At 32.6% G+C, this 17,278-nt stretch overlaps 1 protein-coding gene across 7 annotated transcripts in view; it reads left to right on the top strand.

Moving 5' to 3' along the window:
* The window catches only part of LOC118186077 (dopamine D2-like receptor), a 766,047-nt gene that overhangs the window by 709,287 nt on the left and 39,482 nt on the right, over positions 1-17,278 (top strand). For all 7 annotated transcript variants that reach the window (XM_085812739.1, XM_085812755.1, XM_085812749.1 and 4 more), the window contains 2 exons: positions 4,520-4,893; positions 16,134-16,592. In XM_085812739.1, coding sequence (XP_085668865.1) covers positions 4,520-4,893; positions 16,134-16,592 — 833 coding nt within the window. The remainder of the gene's footprint in view (positions 1-4,519; positions 4,894-16,133; positions 16,593-17,278) is intronic.

Consider the following 17,278-nt stretch of genomic DNA (forward strand, 5'->3'; position numbering starts at 1 on the left):
TCGAAAAATGCAAATTTGCAGCCCCTGAATTAAAATATTTAGGTTACAAAATATCGCAAAAAGGGATCGAGACAGATGAATCAAAAATAATCGCTGTACAAAAGTATCCGACTCCAAACACGGCAAAGAAGCTCTCTTCTTTTCTAGGACTTTGTTCATATTATAGGTCCTTTATAAAAGATTTTGCGGCTATCGCTGAGCCGTTGTTAAAATTAAAAAGGAAAAAGGCAAGATTCTCGTGGACGGCCGAAGCCAATAGTGCTTTCGAAAAATTAAAACAAGCATTAACGCAAGCCGCTGTGTTAAAATTTCCTGAAAAGGATGAAAATTTAGAAATTTCAGCGGATGCTTCGGATTATGCGGTAGGAGCGGTACTTTCGCAAAATCAGCAGCCAGTAGCATTTTTTAGCCGAACTTTAAATCAAACACAAAGAAACTATTCCGCGACCGAGAGAGAGGCACTTGCAGTTCTGTTAGCAGTGCAAAAGTTCCGAGTCTATTTTGGAAAGGCGCCGATAACAGTATATTCTGATCATGCGGCGGTAACTAGATTGTACTCTGGAAAAAATTTATCCCCAAGGTTAATAGGATGGGCACTCAAGCTGCAAGAATATAATCTGGTAATCAAGCATACCCCCGGAAAGGAAAATATCGTAGCAGATGCCCTGTCACGAATTAAATTAGACGAACAAGGTAATACCGTAAAAGTTGCAATGCTGACAGCGTGTACAATAAATTCCCGAGAAACTGTAATAACCGAACTGGGTAAGGATCCTGAGTTTGGAAGTATTTATGAGTATTTGAAGGATCCTGAAAATTTTAGCCACCAAGATATTGTGGCGATAAGAAATAGGGCGGCCCATTACGAACTAATAGATGGTCTATTATTTTATACAAAAACTACGAATTCCAACAACGAATTTCGACCTGTTATCCCAGCTAGTCTTAGATTAAATATCCTGCAAGAGCTCCATGACAGCCCTTTAGCTTCTCATGCTGGTATTCGAAAAACTACTCAACGCGTACGCGAGGCAGTCTACTTTCCTGAACTGCAAAAGTTAACAAGGGCGTATGTCCAGTCCTGCCCAACATGTCAAGCCGTTAATTATATTAATTTCCGCCCGGCCGGGTTTCTAAATAGTATTAAATCCGAATTTCCAAATGAAATAATCGGCATCGATTTATTGGGCCCTTTCCCAAAAAGTCAGTTAAACAAAAGTCGCTATCTCCTTGTTATAGTTGATCATTTTAGTAAATGGACCGAAATTGTTCCCTTAAAACGAGCCTCCGCGAAATTAGTTACCGATTGTATTTTAAATAAATATATTTTAAAATACGGGGCGCCCCTAAAAGTTATATCGGATAATGGTCCTCAATTTGTAAGTAATATATTTGAAGACATGTGCCAAAAACTGGGCATACGTCATTTAAAAATGGTCCCGTATCGGCCGCAATCAAATATAGCGGAACGGGTCAACAGAAATATAGTGAAAATTATCCGTAGTTATGTTAAAAATTTTCATAAAAGCTGGGATAACTATGTCAATGAATTTGCTTTCGCCCTTAGGACCGCAAAACATGATACAACGGGCAAAACTCCTGCTGAGTTATTTCTAGGCAGAAAGGTTATAACACCGTTAGATAAACTATTTTATGTGCAACAAAGAGCCCCAGAATTTAAAATGGGTGATATAGAAAAACTAATAAAAGAAGCAAAAAAGAATACGGAAGTAGCACAAAGAAAACAAAAATTGTATTATGACTTGAAACGACGGGGAGTAACTTATAAAGTAGGGGATGAAGTACTAAAAATTAAGCATTCACTTTCTTCAGCACCAGAAGATAAAACTGCCAAATTTTTTCCACGCTTTGAAGGACCATATGTTATAGAAAAAATAACTCACGCTGTTGTAGTGTTAAAGGCAAGAAATGGTGACACCTGTTCCGCAAACATTGACCAGATAAAACCATTCTATGACCGTAATAAAATGCAAATCTTTTCAGATCTTTTGCAGGATCCGGTACGGCAGACACCGCAGGTACAAGTTCCAGAGGTGGGAAAACGACAAGTACAAGGGCAAGCCAATGAGAGACAGAAGCAAGTGAAAAGAAAATTGCCCCGCGGAAAAATTGAAGGTACAAAGAAAAAGAAGCCGTTCCACCGTCCAAAAAACAGAGTTCACGAACACCCCCAGAATGAAGAAGGGAGAAGGACGACGTATGTGGAAAAGACCGGGAGAAAGGACGGCAACTATAACCCGGCTGTGAAACGGAAGATTGACTCATCCGACAGAACTCTCCGCAGCAAAAGTCGCCGAACTGCGGAAGGGCCATCAGCGGCGGAGGAAAAAGTACAAGAAAAATTTGAACGGCCAACAACGAGGTCCAAGCAGGATCACGACAGAAGTTTCCCGGTTCCACCAAGACCAGCTGCCTTCAAACGGCCAAGACCACAAGCAGAGGACAGAAGGAAGATGTTCAAGGGTGGCCGTAGTGGTGAAAAACGGAAGCTTCCAGAGGAAAGCACTGAAGGGCGAGCCCGTACAAGAAGGAGGATCAACCAAGCTACGGTCTGCAGCACCTTTAAAGACTGGGCCCAGAAAAGGATGTCTGAATATTACAAAGATAAGTAAAATTTTATGCTACTTTACAAACTTAAGTTAATCTTTCATTCTTACTGCAAGTGGCAGATTTCAAGAAGTTTTACCTCATGCGAGGTCTACCTTTATCGCCAAAAGGGCGAGAAATGAGTTGTGACCGATTTTCTTATTATGTTTTTCAATTACTCGCGCGTAAAACTAAAGTTGATGTATAATAGCGTTGTATAAAGACTTAAATATTGTAAAAAGTTATTGTATAAATTTTATTTAAAACATTCTAACAAGAAAGAAGTTTTAGTCTGAAAGACTTTTTGAAATGTAGTATTATTTCAATGTAGAAAGAATTGGCACTTGCTTTGAAAAGAATAGAAGTTAACAATGTACTACTAATGTATGTTTTCAAATGTGTAAAATTAACGGCATCTTGATATGTTCTTGTATACATGTGAACTGTTATTTTGAATGTTTAGAAATAACGTGATATGGTAAAAGTGAAAGTAATGTTCAAAAATTTGTTATTCGTGTGACTGTAAAGATTAAATCATGGTGAATATGTGTTAAAGGTTGAATGATGTAGTTAGGCTCTCTGACGCTACAGTTTAGAGTTAGCCACTTTCAGAATAGTACCCCAGGGTCTAGAGTTGAAATTAGGGTGTGTTAAGAGGTCTCGTATGTTGAATTGTAACACGTTAGTGTTTTGATTGTAGGAGGAAGTGTTGAACACATAGACAGAAACACATTCGTGTTTTGTGTTTTTACAACACATGTCAGAGAGCACGGGGAGAGATAATTAAAATAGTCATGAATGAAATAAGAATGTTAAGAAAAGTATATTCTATATGTTATTTGCAATGTCATTCTGTAACAGTTCATTAAACTAGTTTTCCTTCCAGATCTCTGGAAGGAACCAGAATTGAATAAAGCTCCTGTTTAGATGCAGTACAGATGAAAAAGAAAAAAGTTTGTTGTATATTCCGGGAGCTGCTATTGTAACAAATTTCTTTCTTTTAAAATTTTCTAGTTTCTAGCGAAGTTGTGTTTGTAAAAGGTTGGCCTCGCGTTAGTTTCTAGAGCTAAAAGTTTTCAACAAGGTCCTTTTAGACCTCAGTTTCAAACTAATTAACTCTGGCGGGAAGTATGTAAGGATCTTAAGTTTTACTAACGTTTATTTTATTTTAAATCTTTACTATCACTTCTTATTTTCTACTTCCGGCCAGAATTATAAGCGTGAAGGAGTTTATGCAAAGTTGTCTGGCGAACGCCAAGTATTTAAGTGTGGCCTTTTTGCCAAGCAGAAGAGAGGAAGCCGTGAGTTCGAAGCAGGCCGCTTACCTTAGAAGTTACGCAGTTGCTACTTTGCCTTCCAGGCCAGAGGTTTTAATCCTCTTGATAAATTAAACGTATTGTAGTGTTCACAGTCTCTGTGCTACATACGCTTTCTGTTATTATAAGGCCAATCTTATTCTAAAGTTAAATTAGAGTTTAGTTTTATTTTGATATCTTTTAAGTTAGACCCCGAGTGGAGGGTCATTGTATTCCGAAGTACGGAAGTTATTGTATATAAAGAAAAATAAAGGGTTTTGTATACCCTTCGTCTGTATCCTGTCTACTTACTACAATTAGTGAACATAGCTTTAGTAAGCTCTCTGTTCTAGTCAGGTCATTGTATGTTTCCGAAGAAGGTTAGAAGAAACATTGAACCTGATAAAGTATAATGATTGATTGGACAGTCCCTTTTTTTTGTGTCACACCTCCTATTTCGAATGCTGTTTACCAAATTTAATAAGTGCATCGTAAACAGAAACAATACCTGGTTATCATATGGATTTTGCATGTCTCTTTTACCGTGGGTGCCCTTATAAATGAAATATCAATTTACCATATATTTAACACTAAATGTGCTATTTTTATGTATATAGATTCATTGCCGTGACTCAACCGATAAAGTACTCGAAGCACAAGAACAATAAGCGTGTCTTCTTGACCATCGTCTTCGTATGGCTAGTCTCTGCTGCGATTGGTTCTCCCATTGTACTTGGTCTCAATACATCTCCAGAAAGGATACCTAATCTCTGCGTGTTCTATAATTCTGACTTCCTCATCATCTCTTCTCTGAGCTCCTTCTACATACCATGTATACTGATGGTATATCTCTACTACAAAATATTCAGAGCTATCCACGAACGAGCAAAGAAAGCGATAGGACAAAAGATGCCGACCAGATCAAAACTTCCAGAAGATAGAGGACTTGTTATCGAAAATGCTTCTCAAATGGATTGTAAGGAATTTACAGGTATGAATTAGCACTTTTTTCTCCTTTTTATATATATATATTTTTTTTTTCAGAAATCTTGATCAAGATTATATCAAAAACATTCTCCTGCAGTATCATTGTTTAGTCGAAAATGAATTTTAATATTTTCCCTTTTGAAAACATTGAGTCATAACTTTTAAATTGTAACTCTTTGACAATCATCTTGGACAACATACATCTCTATCCTTTCCCATGTAGTGTATAAAGTTACCACTATCGGGCGAAGCCCAGTCCACCTAATCCTCTCAAGAATGGTCTCGTGACTGCAACGGTCTCCACCCGGTCCATAAAGTATAAGGTGTTTTCTCCCTCTTTTCTGCAGCCTTTAAGGTCCCCTAATCCCTCATCTCCCTTTAAAAGGGGAAGTATATAAGGTATTTTCTCCTTCTTTTCTGCAGTCCTTTGGGTCCCCTAATCCCTCATCTCCCTTTAAAAGGGGAAGTACATAAGGTATTTTCTCCTTCTTTTCTGCAGTCCTTTCGGTCCTCTAATCCATCATCTCCCTTTAAAAGGGGAAGTATATAAGGTATCTTCTCCTTCTTTTCTGCAGTCCTTTGGGTCCCCTAATCACTCATCTCCCTTTAAGGGGACTCGTACACCTTAAAAACCCATAAGATGTTCGAATAGGTGACTGTTGCAAGAATTGGGATAACTTATTTATTTTAAAAGCAATTACTACCAACTTTTTACAGCTGACTACATAATATAGCTGCTTTCTGAAATAGTCATCAGAAGTTTGTGTTGCCACAAATATTTTTATCATTTAATCCGCTTTGTGGCAACATTTTTCGTCATGTTTCCAACTTGCGCGCACAGTTTAAAACATTCTGTTTCATAATTTAATTCCATATTTAATATATAGCTCTTATAACGTTTGAAAAGTACTGTGAACCTAAAATTCTAAAAATTTCATGTTAAATTTTTATTTTATTTTGAGTTGAGTTTATAAAATGTATTTCATTAAAAAAATTTGTAATGTTTTCGTCCATAAAATTTTTCAATAGTAAAATATTCATCAGATTGTTGGTTCAGTTAGAAAATAGTGCCCCATATAAAGAATTCCATCCAATTTCAAGTATATACCATTAGTCATTTTTAAAATATCATGCGCGCAAGGTGGAAATACGGCGATATATTTTGTCACAGAGAGGATTAAATTACAAAAATATTTGTGGCAACACAAACTTTCTGGTTACTAGTTTCCAAAGCAGCTATATCATGAAGTTCAGCTGTAAAAAGTTGGAAGTAATTGCTTTTAAAATAAATAAAATATCTCAATTCTTGCAATAGTCACATATTTGAAGATAATGAGGGGTTTAAGGTGCATGATTCCCCTTAAAAGGGGAAGTATGTAAGGTATTTTCTCCTTCTTTTCTGCAGTCTTTTGGGTCCCCTAATCCCTCATCTCCCTTTAAAAGGGGAAGTATATAAGGTATTTTCTCCTTCTTTTCTGCAGCCCTTTGGGTCCCCTAATCCCTCATTTCCCTTTAAAAGGGGAAGTATATAAGGTATTTTCTCCTTCTTTTCTGCAGCCCTTTGGGTCCCCTAATCCTACATCTCCCTTTAAAAGGGGAAGTATATAAGGTATTTTCTCCTTCTTTTTTCCAGCCCTTTGGGTCCCCTAATCCCTCATCGCCCTTTAAAAGGGGAAGTATGTAAGGTATTTTCTCCCTCCTTTCTGCATGCCTTCGTGATGTAACGGTAGCACACTTGGCGCGTATTCGAGAGATCCAGGTTCGAATCTCGGCGTGAGCATTGCACATTTTCCACGTCTCTTGCTTAAAAAATAACATAATGACTTTACAAGTGCAAAGCAATGAAGGCCACCGGGAGACACACAGGCTGCCCATTTCTTTTTTTTTTTTACCTGACGTATACAGCAAAATTAACAAAAAAAACATTTTTTTACCTATTATTACCTATTTATTCACTTATTTTTTACCTGCCTGATACGTGTATATTTTCGTACATTTCTTTAATAACGTTATTCATAAATACACAGAAAACGTTCAGATTTTCAATAGCATACATTAGAGAATTGATTTTTCCGAATTTGTGGCTACACTTGAACATCCATAACGTTATCAGTAACTTTTCTATATTTTGAGGATATAAATGTTTTGTGCAAATGATTTATAATGGCATTTTCTATTTCTACTGGCTTTGAATTCTTCTCAACAGTGGCTGACGTCTAAAATGTAATGAACACTTCCAGCATCATTGAATTTGGGTGTTGTTCTCCTTGCAAACTCTGGAAAATAAACATAAACGCGAGATGTTGCATTATACTTTTTCGAAGTTACAAGAAATTCTAATCCGGTAAATATAGAAATCAGAATTAATCAACAACCAGTTCCTTTCGTTACCTCTACTAAATATTTCGCAGTAATACTACATCGGGAACTCAAATTCAAAGAACATGTAGATTATGCTCTTAGTAAAACTTATAATGCATACATGGGAATCTATAGAATCATTGGCAGAAAATCTAAATTGGACTTAAAAATTAAAAGAACTCTCTCCCTAATTTCATTACGACCAATTCATTTCTATGCAGTACCTGTACGGACGACTGCCCTTAAAAGTCATAGAAGGAAAATTGTTGTTTTGCAAAACAAAATTCTTAAGGCCATCACTAATGATCCATGGTTTGTCAGAAACCGACAAATTCATGAGGATTTACAAATCGCACATGGAATGGATTATATTTTGGCTACTTCTCACAGTTTGTTTCAAAGGATTCAAAATTCCGGTTATAAACATGCTAAAAATCTTGCTAACTACGATCCTACCATCCAAAATACCTAGAACATAAAAGACCTAGAACAAGTGACAACAATAGTAAAGATTGATTTTGTGAAATCTGCAATTTGCTTTTCCTTTTTAGCACTCTGAGTTTTGTTTACAACCCATCGTACCCTTTATCTGTATAACATCAGCATGCTGCCCCTTATGCAATTTATTCATTTCATTGGAATTCCTGTATTAATGCCTTAATCATCTCCAATAACCGTTTATTTAATCTACCATTACTGCTACCAACTCGGACAGCTTTATTTCCACTATCTTATGGATTCTGGGTAATTTTACTATTCAGGATAATTTTACTCGTTTTAGTATTTTCCATCAAATGCAATACATTTGGTGCGGAGAGCGCTTTGTTTTTATATGACCACTGGCCAAGGACACTCCATCGACAAGTAAAAACCCTTGGGTTGAATGCTAGAAGCACCAACAAGTCACAAGGTGTGACTTGTTGGTGCTTCTTGGTGTGACTTGTTGGTGCTTCTTGGTTTGACTTATTGGTGCTTCTTGGTGTGACTTGTTGGTGCTTCTTGGTGTGACTTGTTGGTGCGACTTGTTGGTGCTTGTTGGTGTGACTTGTTGGTGCTTCTTGGTGTGACTTCATATGAGTGAATTAAATGGAAAAGCAACTTCAACTCGAATCATCATTGTCAGTTACAATGAATCCGAAAACAAATCTATTAGTGTCAGCATAAATCATCTGAATCAGCCTGGTTAGCTAGCTATACTGTGTAAAAGCAACTGTTTTCGGAAAATAGGCGATCGTAATTTAAAACTCTTGCATAAATCGAGATTTTACAAATTGTAATCACTCGTAGGGAATGTCGTGCTTTATATTTCATTTTGTACTTAGCTTCTTTTAATTAACTTGATCTACAGAATCGTAAACGTCACTTTGAATAGTTATCTGAAAAATAGTTTATGATTGTCTCATGAATACGGAAGGTGTTCACACATTTTTGTAACGATTTTGCAAAGTCATTAGCAAACCTTAGAATGCATAAGCAAACCTTAGAATTTTATTTTATAATATGTTCAGTTTGAGATTCCTTTTCTTACACTATCACATTACATCTGGATTTTCAAGATAAAAGTCCTTTTCACAAAACATCAAGGTTGATTTTATTTTACTCCTCCTTCGCTATCTTCCAGAGTTCATCCACTGTTTTGGAAAGCCGCTTATATAACGTTTCTTTGTTTTAAAAGTTCAGTGTACAGTAATCCATAGGAGAAACATCTGGAGACTTGGGTGAGATGCATTTAAAGGGAATAACTTCAATTCCGGTTTGACTTTTTCAAACCACAGAACAGTACATTTAGGAAAATGGCTTGGTGCCTTGTCCTGATGGAACTTAACGCAATGAAGATTGTTTGGATAAACAGATGGAATTTCTTCCTTAAAAATAGGTCTTAAAACATATTTCTGATAGTAATGCGAATTAATTTTGACATTTTTTTCTACTTTTCTTATTTTAAGTTTTCCGTTATAAGAGAATCTGGTAATAAATATAAAACCCTTGTTTTCTCTGAACCAACACACCAAGACTTTTTCTCCTCTTTTTCAGTAATAAATCGATCTTTTTCCGTTGCAATCAGATAAGTATATCCGAGCTTCATCAATTGTAATTATGTGTTTCCATTTTTTACCTGCGACATAATTTTTGTACAGAAATTTGCATATCATCTTACGTCGAGAAACATGTTTCGGCGTTAGGCGACGAGCATTATGTTTTTTTGTTTTGATTAGATTTAAATCAGATTTTATAATTTTCTTCACAACTCCGACGGAGATATTTAAAGATTGAGCGCTTTGGGGGGGGGGGGAAAGCTGAATTTTCTCTTAAAATAAAGAACTGATGTACCATTGTTGGGTATGCAATTTTTTTTCCCAATCAGATTTCAACTTTGACGTTTCTTTCATTTCATATTAATTATGCCACTTATTTTACGTTTAGAAATATTAAAATCATGCTTTTCGCATCTTTTTTTTTTATAACTGAATAAAATTATTTCGCATTGTATAGCCTTCGATCTATTGTTTATGTTTCAGCGAAAAGAACCAAACAACTCAAAAAATATTCTGAAACTTCTCCATTAAAATACTAAGCACAGGAAATTGAAGATTAAAAACCAAGCAATTATAAAAAAGATTCTGAAACTTGTTTATTAAAATACTAAGCATAAAAAATTGAAGATTAAAATCCAAACAATTCTAAAAAAGATTCTGAAACTTCTCTATGAAATTAAAAAGCACAATAAATTGAATTAAAAAAAACCAAACAATTCTAAAAAAGATTCTGAAACTTCTCTATTAAAGTAAAAAGCATAATAAATTGAAGATTAGAAACCAAACAATTCTAAAAAAGATTCTGAAACTTCTCTATTAATATATTAAGCGTAAGAAATTGAAGATTAGAAACCAAACAATTCTAAAAAAGATACTGAAATTTCTCTATTAAAGTAAAAAGCATAATAAATTGAAGATTAAAAAAACAATTCTAAAAAAGATCCTGAAACTTGTTTATTAAAGTAAAAAGCATAATAAATTGAAGATTAATAAAAAAAAAAAAAAATTCTAAAAAAGGTTCTGAAACTTGTTTATTAAAATACTAAGCATAAGAAATTGAAAACTAAAATCCAAACAATTCTAAAAAAGATTCCGAAACTTCTCTATTAAAATATTAAGCATAAGAAATTGAAGATTAGAAACCAAACTAATTCTAAAAACGATTCTGAAACTTGTTTATTAAAATACTAAGCATAAGAAATTGAAGACTAATGTCCAAACAATTCTAAAAAAGATTCTAAAACTGCTCTATTAAAATATTAAGCATAAGAAATTGAAGATTTGAATCCAAACAATTCTAAAAAAGATTCTGAAACTGCTCTATTAAAGTAAAAAGCATAAGAAATTGAAGATTAGAAACCAAACAATTCTAAAAAAGATTCTGAAACTTCTCTATTAAAGTAAAAAAGCATAAGAAATTGAAGATTAAAAAAAACAATTCTAAAAAAGATTCTGAAACTTCTCTATTAAAATATTAAGCATAAGAAATTGAAGATTAGAAACCAAACAATTCTAAAAAAGATTCTGAAACTTCTCTATTAAAGTAAAAAGCATAATAAATTGATGATTAAAAAAAACAATTCTAAAAAAGATTCTGAAACTTGTTTATTAAAATACTAAGCATAAGAAATTGAAGACTAAAATCCAAACAATTCTAAAAAAGATTCTGAAACTTCTCTATTAAAATATTAAGCATAAGAAATTGAAGATTAGAAACCAAACAATTCTAAAAAAGATTCTGAAACTTCTCTATTAAAGTAAAAAGCATAATAAATTGAAGATTAAAAAAAACCAAACAATTCTAAAAAAGATTCTGAAACTTCTCTATTAAAATATTAAGCATAAGAAATTGAAGATTAGAAACCAAACAATTCTAAAAAAGATTCTGAAACTTCTCTATTAAAGTAAAAAGCATAATAAATTGATGATTAAAAAAAACAATTCTAAAAAAGATTCTGAAACTTGTTTATTAAAATACTAAGCATAAGAAATTGAAGACTAAAATCCAAACAATTCTAAAAAAGATTCTGAAACTTCTCTATTAAAATATTAAGCATACGAAATTGAAGATTAGAAACCAAACAATTCTAAAAAAGATTCTGAAACTTGTTTATTAAAATACTAAGCATAAGAAATTGAAGACTAAAGTCCAAACAATTCTAAAAAAGATTCTGAAACTTCTCTATTAAAATATTAAGCATAAGAAAGTGAAGATTAGAAACCAAAAAATTCTAAAAAAGGTTCTGAAACTTCTCTATTAAAGTAAAAAAGCATAAGAAATTGAAGATTAAAAAAAAACAATTCTAAAAAAGATTCTGAAACTTGTTTATTAAAATACTAAGCATAAGAAATTGAAGATTAGATACCAAACAATTCTAAAAAAGATTCTGAAACTTCTCTATTAAAGTAAAAAGCATAATAAATTGAAGATTAAAAAAAACCAAACAATTCTAAAAAAGATTCTGAAACTTGTTTATTAAAATACTAAGCATAAGAAATTGAAGACTAAAGTCCAAACAATTCTAAAAAAGATTCTGAAACTTCTCTATTAAAATATTAAGCATAAGAAATTGAAGATTAGAAACCAAACAATTCTAAAAAAGATTCTGAAACTTCTCTATTAAAATATTAAGCATAAGAAATTGAAGATTAGAAACCAAACAATTCTAAAAAAGATTCTGAAACTTGTTTATTAAAATACTAAACATAAGAAATTAAAGACTAAAGTCCAAACAATTCTAAAAAAGATTCTGAAACTTCTCTATTAAAATATTAAGCATAAGAAATTGAAGATTAGAAACCAAACAATTCTAAAAAAGATTCTGAAACTTCTCTATTAAAGTAAAAAAGCATAAGAAATTGAAGATTAAAAAAAACAATTCTAAAAAAGATTCTGAAACTTCTCTATTAAAATATTAAGCATAAGAAATTGAAGATTAGAAACCAAACAATTCTAAAAAAGATTCTGAAACTTCTCTATTAAAGTAAAAAGCATAATAAATTGATGATTAAAAAAAACAATTCTAAAAAAGATTCTGAAACTTGTTTATTAAAATACTAAGCATAAGAAATTGAAGACTAAAATCCAAACAATTCTAAAAAAGATTCTGAAACTTCTCCATTAAAATATTAAGCATACGAAATTGAAGATTAGAAACCAAACAATTCTAAAAAAGATTCTGAAACTTGTTTATTAAAATACTAAGCATAAGAAATTGAAGACTAATGTCCAAACAATTCTAAAAAAGATTCTGAAACTTCTCTATTAAAATATTAAGCATACGAAATTGAAGATTAGAAACCAAACAATTCTAAAAAAGATTCTGAAACTTGTTTATTAAAATACTAAGCATAAGAAATTGAAGACTAAAGTCCAAACAATTCTAAAAAAGATTCTGAAACTTCTCTATTAAAATATTAAGCATAAGAAATTGAAGATTAGAAACCAAAAAATTCTAAAAAAGGTTCTGAAACTTCTCTATTAAAGTAAAAAAGCATAAGAAATTGAAGATTAAAAAAAAACAATTCTAAAAAAGATTCTGAAACTTGTTTATTAAAATACTAAGCATAAGAAATTGAAGATTAAAAACCAAACAATTCTAAAAACGATTCTGAAACTTCTCCTATTAAAATAAAGAAAGGGACATTTTTAATGCTGAAGACAATAGTTAAACCTTATTCCAACTGGACGTCAGTCACGTTTGTATTTTTAAATTAATACTGAAATTCAAAGAGAAAATCAAAATTGTTACAAAAATGTGTGTATATTTCTCCAACATTTGGTAAAATCTCTCCGCATTTGGAGACGTTTGACGAAATTCCGTCAATTTATCAGTGGAAACAAATATAAAATAAATTTCTGATTTTGAACATCTCTTCTGTAGGAATGCTGTAAATAAAAACTGAATGCATTTGGCAAATCATTTATACGAGATGAGCGCGTTTTAATCAATCTAAGGAGACCGAATTGTGACTTAATGCAATTTTTGGTATTTGATGCTGTTTGCTCTCATTGTGCGCTCTTTAGTATCTTCCTCGGAGTTTTCTCATTTTTAAATTGTAGCTAAGACACCCATTCGACGGTTTATTCGGCAAAATTTTGACTACTTCTGAATTTGTCTTTCATTCTCCTTCATTGACTGCGTCTAGTGTAATTATATAATTTCATTAAAGACGAAGTATCATGTTATCACTAGTGCTAACATACAACAATGTTAGATTGAAGCTTGTCGAAATCGATCATGAACATTCTGTTCTGCATTTAATTTGCCTGTAGATTCCTGTTACATCTAACTCGTCAGGCGAGAGAGCAATTATAAATCAGAAATTGTATTTCAATTGTTTCCGATCTTACGTCATTATAAATTATTTACTTGAGTTTCGGATTTTGTCCTTCACAAAGAAAATATTTCAGCCATTTAAATACTCATTGCAATTGTTTTCGTTAAAATCCGGTTGTATAAAATTTATGAGCAGAGGAAATTACAATTTTACGTAACTTGGTTGAAATTCTACCTAGACTAAATCGAATGGTTTCTGTATGCTTATACTTTTGTAGACTTATGTTTGGTTTTTAATCTTTAATTTTTTATGCTTTGAATTTTAACAGAGAAGTTTCAGAATATTTTTTGGAATTGTTTGTTTTTTAATATTCTATTTCTTATGCTTAGTTTTTTAATAGGAGAAGTTTCAGAATCTTTTTTAGAATTGTTTGGTTTTTAAACTTCAATTTCTTATGCTTAGTATTTTTATAGACAAGTTTCAGAATATTTTTTAGAATTGTTTGGTTTTTTTAATTAAAAATTACAAAACTGCTTTAAAATGAATTCTGAAGAGAATTTTTCCTGGTGTCTGTACGTACGTATGTATATATCTTGCATAACTCAAAAACGAGTAGCCTCAGAACGTTGAAATTTTTTATATAGGACTGCTATAACATGTAAATGTGCACCTCGTATTTTGGTTGCAATCTGCCGCACCAAACGTATATGAATATATTTATCTCAGTTTCTTTACGCTTATATGTTTGCAAATTGTGCATTTTTTGCTTAAAAAATGATTGAATTATGTTGTTCTTATCTTCCGGTTAAGGTTTTTATGCCTTTAGGAAATCTGCAAGAAGTATTCATACAATTACCAGCAATTTAAAAGCTGTTTAAGTACCGTTAAGCCTAATTTTTTAAATAACATGGCGGGCATGTTTGTTTACATTACAAACAGGATTGCTATAGCATGTAGCTGTGCACCTTTATTTTTGCTTGTAATCGGCCGCACCAAATATATCTACATACATATACCCCCTCTGTTACTCGGCGCCGTGAGCTCAATTTTTTTATTCATATATGTTGGTAAATTGTACATTTTTCGCTTTAAAAATGATTGAATATTGTTGTTCTTATCTGCCGGTTAAAGGTTTTATGCCTTTAGTAAATCTGTAGGCAATATTTTTAGAATTATCAACAATTTTAAAGTTGTTTAAGTGCCGCTAAGCCTAATAATTTTTTTGATGGCGGCCATTGCTTGTTTACATTTGAAACAGCGTAATAGTGGATTTGTTGCCAATCTAGAGAACGTAGCTTCGCAACAACAAAGATAACGCCTTGATTTATTATTGCGAATTAAATCATGCTTAATCCTTTCTGGAAATTTTTCGAGGAAATAAGTGTTTAAGATTTACTTCGTAATTTTTAATACAGATATTTTGAGTTTTTATGTATTTTTGCCTTGTCGCGAAGTGAGAACTGAATTAATTGAATGTGAAATACTCAATCGTCTGTGAAAAACTGTTTCTTTTTTGTTTTGTTTGCTTAATTTCTTTTATACATCTTTCTAGATTTATTATAGTATTTGAATAGAACATATGGCAACGATTAGATAATTCTTCAGATGATATAAATTTTGTGCATTCTGAGTTATATGAACGAAATATAACGCTGTTAAGTGAACCTAGGGCCAAAGTGTCGCTATGTTAAACAAATATAGTGAATTTTAAAAAGTGCATTTATTCTATTGTGGTTTATGCGCTATCGTAAGTATATTTAAGTCAATCCAATAAGTTTAAATGAAATGCAAGAAAAAATGCCTAATATTTAATATTCCGTACAAGAAAGTCATGTGGTGCACACATCAGAGTTTTGAATTTGGCAAACCAATTTCTTGCAGTTCGTTCAAGCATTGCACCTTCTCCATACACTTTAGAAATCTCTCGGGCAGCTTCTGCGACATTGGCGCCTCGATTCAACGCAAAAAGGAGAAGGTGTCGAAAATGCTCATTTTTGTCGACTTGACACTCCATTTTAATGATCTGAAAAATAACAAAAATTAGATCAGACAAAAAAAATCAAATGCTCCATCTTGGAGAGGGAAAGATTCTCTTTCGAGTAACACAAAACGTTATGCCAATACATTTTATTTTTATCGCGTAATTTTAAACACAACATAAAAGGCCATTGCTTATATTTCAACCCAATAAGTTCTTCTAAGTCAGTGTCACGACTTAGGTTAGAAAACTATCTAAATTGTACTATTATTCTTTACTATCTAGAGCTTAAAACTAAATTCATTTTCTAACTGGAACTTTGATCATGCAATTTTCCTTCACTCGTAACGCATCTTTCATTCGTAATATTTATACATCAACTAAATGCCGTCTCTGTCAGTGACGTTTTCTTTTACGAAATGTTTCAGTCATTGATAACTGATTCTTGCCATGTATTTTATTCCTGTCATGTAGCATTACTCTAGCTTAAGTTCTGAATCCAAATATTGTAACAATATAATAAGAAACTGTCAATTTCCGCATCTCTTTTTTTTTATGCTTTGTAATACATAATGTTATTTTTATTAGGTTCTAGATCGGATGACAATAAAGAACGCCAGAATCTGAACAAATTAATACCTCTGATAGAATCAGAAGAAGTCAGTCAAATGTGCCCTTCAGAGAACGTAGAAGACCTGGAAGAAGACGAAGAATCGCCGTCTGCTGATAAAGAAGAGTGCCACGTTATTACCAACATAGCAGTATCTAGTTTTGTAAACGATGGACCTTATACTCTCACTGAAACGGGATTCAGCCGGTCCCAGGTAGGCGACAAAGCAGCAACGCCTGCCTTCAAAGTGAATGGATCTAGCATAGATGACAAAGGAAATTTTCGAAACGTAAACATCTTGACAATTACAGAGATTGAAAAGAAAAATCGATTCAGGCTTGCTAAAAACCAGAAAATCAAGAAGAAGAAGAAGAAGAGAGAGAAAAGTGCAGCTAAACGTGAGAGGAAAGCCACTAAAACGTTGGCCATAGTCTTAGGTAAGCATGCTATTATTTAAAATTGGAATCCTTAAAAGCTTGCATTTAATTATAGATCTAAAAAATATGTTGTTAAATTACCTGCTTCATTTTTGTGTTACTGAGGCTTTTTAGTCCAAACGGATTTGAGTCCGAAGGACTATTACTTTCGTTTTGGCATTTTGCGTCGGACTCCTATAAATGTCGGTTCACTTTTAAAACTGTTGCCACAAAATGTTAGAGTCCTGCATTATATTTTCAGAAATTAAATAACGAAAAATCTGCATAAATGTATGTATATTTCTCGCATTGTGGTAAAACAACGGTATCTAGAGCCGTCCAATTTTGAATGACGGAATCCTACTGCGAATATGTGCATCTGAAATCCCAAATTTGAAATTTGGTACTTGTTTTGTTATCGATTTCATATTTTGTAAAAATTTAACGAATTTTTGAGTAACAAACTCAACGATTTAAAAGCCATCCATGGCAACACTCTACGCGGGGGGGGGGGACATTTTATCTCCAGCGCGTCGAACTGTGTATCGGAAATTCTAAAGATAGTCTCATTTTAAAATTATTTTGCGACATCGCTATTGAACTAAATTTTATGGCTTAAGTGCAAATAACATGATATTTAATAAATAAAGGTAACACACAAAACGTTAAAAAAACGCCCCTTTTGGGACTTAATTTAAAATCTGAAA

Source organism: Stegodyphus dumicola, chromosome 1 (genome assembly GCF_044657685.1).
Source record: "Stegodyphus dumicola isolate Sdum_Otavi_A_Nest chromosome 1, ASM4465768v1".
NCBI classification, from domain to species: domain Eukaryota; kingdom Metazoa; phylum Arthropoda; class Arachnida; order Araneae; family Eresidae; genus Stegodyphus; species Stegodyphus dumicola.